The sequence below is a fragment of the Chaetura pelagica genome, unplaced genomic scaffold (genome assembly GCF_000747805.2).
Source record: "Chaetura pelagica isolate M959 unplaced genomic scaffold, ChaPel_1.0 scaffold436, whole genome shotgun sequence".
NCBI classification, from domain to species: Eukaryota; Metazoa; Chordata; class Aves; order Apodiformes; family Apodidae; genus Chaetura; species Chaetura pelagica.
In genome coordinates this window covers 3,128,573-3,135,819 of record NW_009953651.1, presented here as the reverse complement: position 1 = coordinate 3,135,819, position 7,247 = coordinate 3,128,573, and the positions used below count along the sequence as shown (strand labels likewise).

General features: G+C 53.7%; 1 protein-coding gene across 1 annotated transcript in view; it reads right to left on the bottom strand.

The window, feature by feature from the left end:
• The window catches only part of HPSE2 (heparanase 2 (inactive)), a 119,764-nt gene that overhangs the window by 7,129 nt on the left and 105,388 nt on the right, over positions 1-7,247 (bottom strand). The window contains exon 11 of the mRNA XM_010000136.1: positions 7,188-7,247. This exon is cut by the window's right edge and continues 10 nt beyond it. Coding sequence (XP_009998438.1) covers positions 7,188-7,247 — 60 coding nt within the window. The remainder of the gene's footprint in view (positions 1-7,187) is intronic.

The window sequence follows — 7,247 nt, the reverse complement described above, 5'->3', positions numbered from 1 at the left end:
TTCACATCTTCCCAGCAGCTTTCTCCACTGGCAAGTAGTCTGCAGCTGAAGCACACCATGAGGGGGCTGCCAGTTCTACTCCTCAGTGCCTTTGGCCAAGGAGGGAGAGGAGAGGAGGCAGACAGGGCAAGGGAGGGCAATGGGACATGAGTCAGCCAGAAGCAGCTCTGCAGAGCAGGAGAGTTGCTGCCATGGCTGTGTTGTGCACCCTGTGTGCTTCTTGGGGCTTAGGGCAGGCTTCCTTGTGGTTTGAGAAAGGAAACCAGGTCACATTTTGCAACAAATCTGCAGTTAAGTCCGAAAGCACAGCAGGTGGAGGACAGCCAGGAGAGTGACTCCTGATCCCAAATAACCAAGTAATTCATGCAGCCATAGGCTCTGAGAACACCACTCGTGCTAGCAACATCACAAGCTCTGTGTTTGGGTTGAGCATCAGCCACTTGCCTGCCAAGCCAGGGTCTGCCCTGGAAGCACAACCTGTCATGTCTCTGATGAGCATCACATCTTCCCAGCCTTCAAGCCACTGTACCCTTTGTTCAACCCCTCCCTCTTGTCTCTCTCTTCCGCTCTTTTTCTCCATCCTGGAGAAAGGCCAAATGCAGACATTAAGACAAAATCACTGCTGTGGGAGCAGCAACTACAGGAATTGCTGGCAGGCACTGATGGCATCGAGGGGACAGGCTGCCCATGTGTCGGGAAAGTGGTGTGTGGGAAGGGTCCCCTGCCTACTGCTGCCCTTCCCAAGCTGGGCCCTAGCCAGTGGCCTCCACCTTCCTGGGGAGCTGAGCAGATGGAGGAACAGCCAAAACTCTCTTTTGTCATCACCTCTCCCTAACAGGGTCCAGGCGATGGAGGCTGCAAGGGAGCGGAGCTGTCAGATCAGAGGGCTTGGAAACCAAATGAGACTTCTTCGCTGTTTTCTGTTCTTCTGCTGCTTTTCACTACAATGCTACTTCCTTCTGCTCCTGCCTTGGGAAGGATCTGGGTGTCCCACCTCCTCCACAGCCCCAGAATGGCTCTGTCACCAAGGCTGGCAAGTCTGTCACTAGAATGGTGCCTCTGGGAGATGTGGGCAATGGCTGTGTCTATTCTCCCAAGTACCAAACTCTGCTGCCTGTCCCAGCTGGAGTGTGTCTCTTCCCCAGCCAAGGATACAGGAGGAGCAGCCTGGCTCCAGGTCTGCACATGTGCCACAGCTCTGATGGGTGGGTGCCAGAGCTGCTAGCTGCCACACGGCTCTGATGCACTTGAGACTCCAAGCTTATGCACTTCAGAGATGGTTTTTATAGTGCACTAAGAGGGAAAGGCCCCTTAACCCACTGTGACAGCAAGCAGAGTTTAGGTGCTTTAAATCTATTGCTTTGTTGACAGATAAAAGAAGCCTCAGAGCAGACTTGCAAGTCTCCAGAAGGAGCTCTTTGACAGCTGAATGAAGCAAGGGTGCAGAGAGCAAAGGATGCTGCAGTCCTCAAGATATGGTATGATCATGGTTGAAAGGACAAGGCAGTGGAGACAATGCCCTGCTCAGACCTGCTTCAGGAGCTCATGGCCAGGCTGGCAGGGAGACTTCTGCAAGGCACCATTTCCGCTCTGCCCTTCAGCGGGCCATTCTCTAGCTTGACACCTCCTAGGAGAGCCTTTCCCACATGCACACAACTGCCTGGGATTTCATTCCTCCTTCCCATGGCCAGAGCGAGTGTCCCATACAGGCAGCTCCTGCCTGTCCTCACCTCTCCCATCCCTTCCCCATCTGCAGGCATTGCTCCCACCAGAGCCCGTGCTCCAGCCTGTGGGGCAGATGGGGGTGCCAGACGCCCACGCGGCAGATTTACAGTCATCAGGAACAGTTTCCATGTGTGTGCAGGCTCCATTGGACCTGATCCCTCTTCCCACCCGCCATTTCTCCCAGACTTGGGAGCATGCCTCTGCCTGTGGGCAGGGCACACTGCAGCCTGACCTGGCTGCTCTCTCCCCAAAGCCAAGGGTCCCTGTTGGGGGAGCAGCAGTCGCAGTCCTACCCTGGCAGCTCGGCCAGCTGCCCGCGCGCCACGCGGTGCCTCAGGGCTGGGCGTGCAGATGGGGCTGAATTCCCTTGGCCCCACAGCCAGCTGGCTGTGCTTGGTGGTGGGAGCATGAGTGTTTGCAGAAAAGGGCCCTCTGTACACTTTCTGCTATGGATACTGGGTCTCCTCTTTGCCTCTGGACACTGCCTAGACCAGCAGCCAGGCAGCCACTGGGCAAGTGATGGCAGGGTGGGGATGGGCACAGGTGGGCAAGGACCCTGGCCTGGGGAGGGCCCCTTTTGGTGCAGCACAGAGGCAGGAGGCATCATCCAGGGAAACGGCTGGGACAGAATGACAGAATCACTTAGGTTGGAAAAGACCTTCAAGATCATTGAGCCCAACCATTAGCCCTACTCTACCAAGTCCAAAACCTCCAGCTGCAATTAGCATTGCCTCTGGCCAAGTCAGCTCAACTAATGACCACACCAGGGAGCATGTATGTGTGGCAGGCAGGAGGATGGTGGGGGAGCCCACCCCGGCCTGTGGCACCTCACTGGTGGGCCTGTGCCTCTGTGCACCTGGCAATGGGGAGGGGCAGCCCAAGGGCATGGCTGACACCGTGGCTCTGCCCTGGGACACCAAGGGATGCTGGGGATGGTCACAGCCTGACACCAAACCCATTTATACAAGGGCTTTTATGAAAGCTGGGGTAGGAAGGGGACAGATCACTAAGGACAGAGCCAATATGAGCCCAAGGTCCTCCCTCCTCCAGGACAGACAGTAACTTTCTCATTGAGTTCCTCAGTGCCTTTGGGCTAAGCAAAGAAGGTGAAAAATCACCTGCAGCATCCAAGCATCCTACCACAGCCGTGTCAGGCACAGACCTCCACACTGCTGTGATGCTTTCCCAAGGACGCCATCAATTCACAGGCAATATCTTACTGTCTTCTACTACCACAGCTGAGCAGGCAGCCCCTGCCATCGCTTTGCCCTGTGATCCCTCTGGGCCTTTCTCACGCTGCATATGAAACTTAGAAGCAGAAGGGAAATTTCAGCACCTACTTAACCCAGGAGAACCAAACATCTCACTGTCTACAGTCTGTAGCAGAGGGTCCAAAAGGAGCCCCAGTTATTAGGAGATGGAAGTCTGGACTTCAGCTTTGGCTTTTCCACAGGTTTTGTGTTGCTCTGGCCCTGCCTAGAAATATGCCCAAGTTTTTCCATGCGTAGGTATAACCTTACAGCACTGTGCAGTAAGTGAGCAGAAATCACCACCAAGGATAGATAAAAAAGGTGATACCATGGAAGAGCATGCAGAAAGCTCTTTAACATGCTCTAACAATCTGAAGAGAAAGCTCACACTTACCTGGGGTGCTCTCCAAAGAAATAAATGTATGGCATGCCTCTGGACTGTTTCAGAGTGATATTAAGGAGAGAAAGATGGAGTAGGTACACTGCTTGCCTGAAATGAGCCTAGAGCTACTAAATGCCAAAGTGGTATTTCGAAGGCACTGCTCTGTGAAGGGTGAATATCAGTGCTGCTCCTGCCTTCCTTTCCTCTGCTCCTCACTCCCACACACATGTACAGATGGGTTGGGATGCAGGCAGGCAGACCAACGTACCTGTAAGAAGCTTTATTTGAAGGTCTTCTCAAGCACAAGCCCTGATTATGATATAGCTGGCTGCCCCGATCACTCAGGAAGAAAAAGCACTCCAATGATACATGGAAAAGTTGTCTCAAAAATAACAAGGCATTAAAATGCTTGAGATCAGGTGCATTAAGGTTGGCAGGAGTATTTCTGTTCCCTAGCCTGATCATGCTCAGACCAGGGAACTTCTTGTTACCCGGTTTCTCCTGATTTTGTCCCCATTAGTCCAACAAGAGAAACTTGTTTCCTTGATCTGCACTTGGAAGCAGGCTCAGAGAGCTGGCCTGGCCTCCCCCTCCACAGCACCTGTTCTTGCACAGAATGCTGATGGCACCACCCCTGAGAAGAGGGTGGACAGGCAATTCTGGCTGTCAGGATGGGCACCCAGAGCTGCTCTCTCACAGGTGAAGGACCTAGATGGAGGCACAAATGCTCCTTGCAAGGTGCCCTAGAAACCACAAGATGCTGCTTAGCTCATGAGACAGTTGTGTTTGGAAAGCTCGGCAGAGATCATAGAACCATTCAGGCTGGAAATTCAGGATTTCACATTTAGGAAGTGAGCATCTCCCCAATTTCTCCATCAACCTGCAGTGCCCCTTGGCCAAACTGCTGCCACCTGATGCCATTTGTGAGAAGCCACCCTGCACTGCACCAGCAAGCCGTCATGGCACAAAGATGGGGACGGACCAGCCTAAACCTCTGCCTTCAAGGTTTCACTGCATCCCTGCCTGAAAGCAGCTATTCCCAAGTGCTCTTGCATTTCCCACAGAAATGGTTAGAGTTCACAAATTTGCTTTCAAGCCTAGGCTAACCCTCAGAAAACGCACAGCAGGCCCCACCAGGCTGCCTGGGTTTGTCACCCAGCACCTGCACTCAGAGCGGCCGCTCTCTCTGCCTGCCCCTTGCACTGGTGCCCATGGTGAGCTCACAGCACGGTCCATGGCAGCAGGTACTATCCTGATACACACAGAGCAGGGCAGGGATTTGCCTGCTCCTTCCTCCATGCCTAACAAATCCTCTCAGTACCAGAAGGGAGGCAGAAAGAAACATGGTTTAAAAACTACAACTCCCATAGTGGTGCCCACTACATGACCCCCATTTTCTGCCTTCCCTGATCCCCAGATGTGGCACCCATGCCACATTATATGAGCTTACTTATGCCATTCACTATAACATGCCCTAAGAGAGACAGTACTAACAGCAAGAACAAGCACCATCTGAGGCACCCAGATGAAGGACAGGGATGAGGGCTCCCATGGCAGCAGCACAGTGACAGACTACAAATCCCTTGGTCTTATATGAGAAGCTCTTCAGCACAAGGATGGAGGGCTGTATTTGCATTGCTGCACCATCCCTGGACCACACAGGGAACTCTCCCTGGACCAGGTAGCTCCCTGGCACCTAATGACACCTCTGTGAAAGGCTCAGCTTCAGCTCAACATCCCAAACCACGCCATCCTCTTATGTGACAAGCAGGTAGGAGCAGTAGCAGGGGAGGAGGTGAAGGTGCAAAGGCTGCCACAAGGGAGCCCAGCCCCGATTCCTGGCTCCCTGAAGAGCTGTGTTTCATGCTGTGGTGGTGTGGCCCTTCTGTCAGCAAGCAGCTGCCTCACACCCAGCCCATGTGTGGAAACCCCTTTGTCGTGGCAGCTAATGAGCAGATTGTATTTCACAGCGCCGTGGCCCCGCGCAGGTACGGCCAGTGGCTTTCATCTCCCTGATAGCTCCCACGGGAAAGGAGCTGCTCTGCAGAACAGGTCATGGTCCGGTCTTGCTGGGCTTTTCAGTGTTTACAGCTTTTAAACCTTTTGCTGGTTTGCACCTGACCATGGCTCTCAAAGCACAGGAGTGGAGAGAATGGGGATGGGGAAGAACCCACTGGAGTTTGTGCAGGAACATGGAGGTGGGATATGGGAAATAGATGAACACTGAAATACATGGGAGAGCAAGGAAACAGCCATAAAATGGGTGGCATCTCACTTATTAGTAGAGTTGTCTTTAAAACAACAGCAAAATCCATTTTAAATACTTCTATTGAGTTTAACAGCCCAGGGTTTACTCCTCAAACTCATTCCCTGGCTTTAATCCTTCTAACTGTATGCCTGCTCTCTGGCTGCTGCCCCTGCTGTGTCAGGAAAGCTGGCCATGAGCCACTCACTGTCCCTGCTGTGCCAGGAGAGCTGGCCTTGGGCCATTTACTGTCCCTGCTGTGCCAGGAGAGCTGGCCTTGGGCCATTTGCAGTCCCTGCTGTGCCAGGAGAGCTGGCCACAGGCCACCTGCTGTCCCTACTGTGCCAGGAGAGCTGCACCCATCCAGCCAGGAGCAACCCAGAGGGTCCTGAGGCCCTGGGGATTTGGGGGTGAAGGGGATGTGGCTTGGACTGGGGAATTGGCTTTTCAGAAGAAATTCATCAAACGTTTGCCCCAGGCTCAGGTTCATCTCAAACAAAGTTCAAAGGCCCCCATGCTGCCCCTGGCCCAGGGCCCCAGAGCTGGCAGGTACACTTGCCAGAGGGGTGTGTGCAGGAGCAGCCTAGGGTGCTCCAGGAGATACCCTGAACAGAGGAGGCAAGGGACAGTGCTCTCCTGCTCACTGGTTTGCTCTCTGGAGCCACCCAGCAGGCCATGTTGGGGGGGCTTAGCACAGACCCTATGTTGGAGACACCTCCTGCCTCCTCCCCTGACCCTCGGGATGCTGTTTTCACCAGCTGAGTAAGCAGAGGCAATCAAGACGTGGCTCCCTCAGCCTCTGCCCCCCTGCAGCTGCCCCCCAAGATCCCAACACAGCATCACAGTGGTAGGGTCGTGCACCTCTCTGATGCAGATCCCCAGCCCTCTGGCAGTGACTGCCAGGTCATGCACTCACCAATCCCTTCCATGGGAGATGCAGAGCAGCCAGGCCCTCTGCACAGCTCTCCACTTACAGGGCAGGGTACTTACTAGCTCCACCGCCCAAAGATGAAAAGGAAACCTGCTACTTTTAACAGGATTTTTTGTACAGTTTCTTTATCAGCACCATGTGTGCTCAGAGTTCCCCCAGGCATTTTTTAAGAATGAGGGATGCTGTGGGGCACTGGTGAGAACTGCTGCTCCTTGTGAGGCTGAGAATACCCTTCAAGTACCCTTCACCTCAGTTTCTACAGATCTGAAGTTGGGTGCTGAGGCTGCAGGCTGTCTTCTCCTGGGTCAGCTCACCACTACCAATCCAGCTGCCCACCCCATGCCATGCATGGTCCTGTGACACCTCTCTCTCTGGCTCTGCAGTCTACACATACACCCCTCAGTGGCTCCTGCCTCCCTCCCATGCTTCCAACTCTGGGCACTAGATAAAATTTCAACTACAGAAGTAACCCTCTCCCATCTTCTTTCAACATGTTGCATCTGACTTGAACTAACGTCTCCTATTAATACTGCAAGAAACAGAATTGGAAAAATTAATTTCCAAGCAGAGTTCAGACAGGCCACAAGGAGAGAAACCTCCTGCAAATGAGTGAGGAGAAGCCAGCACCCCTGCCATGTGCCCGCGCGGACCTACCGGCAAGGGGTTGAAGTTCTGGTCCACCAGGTGGTTGTGGCCGTGGTCCAGGAAGGAATG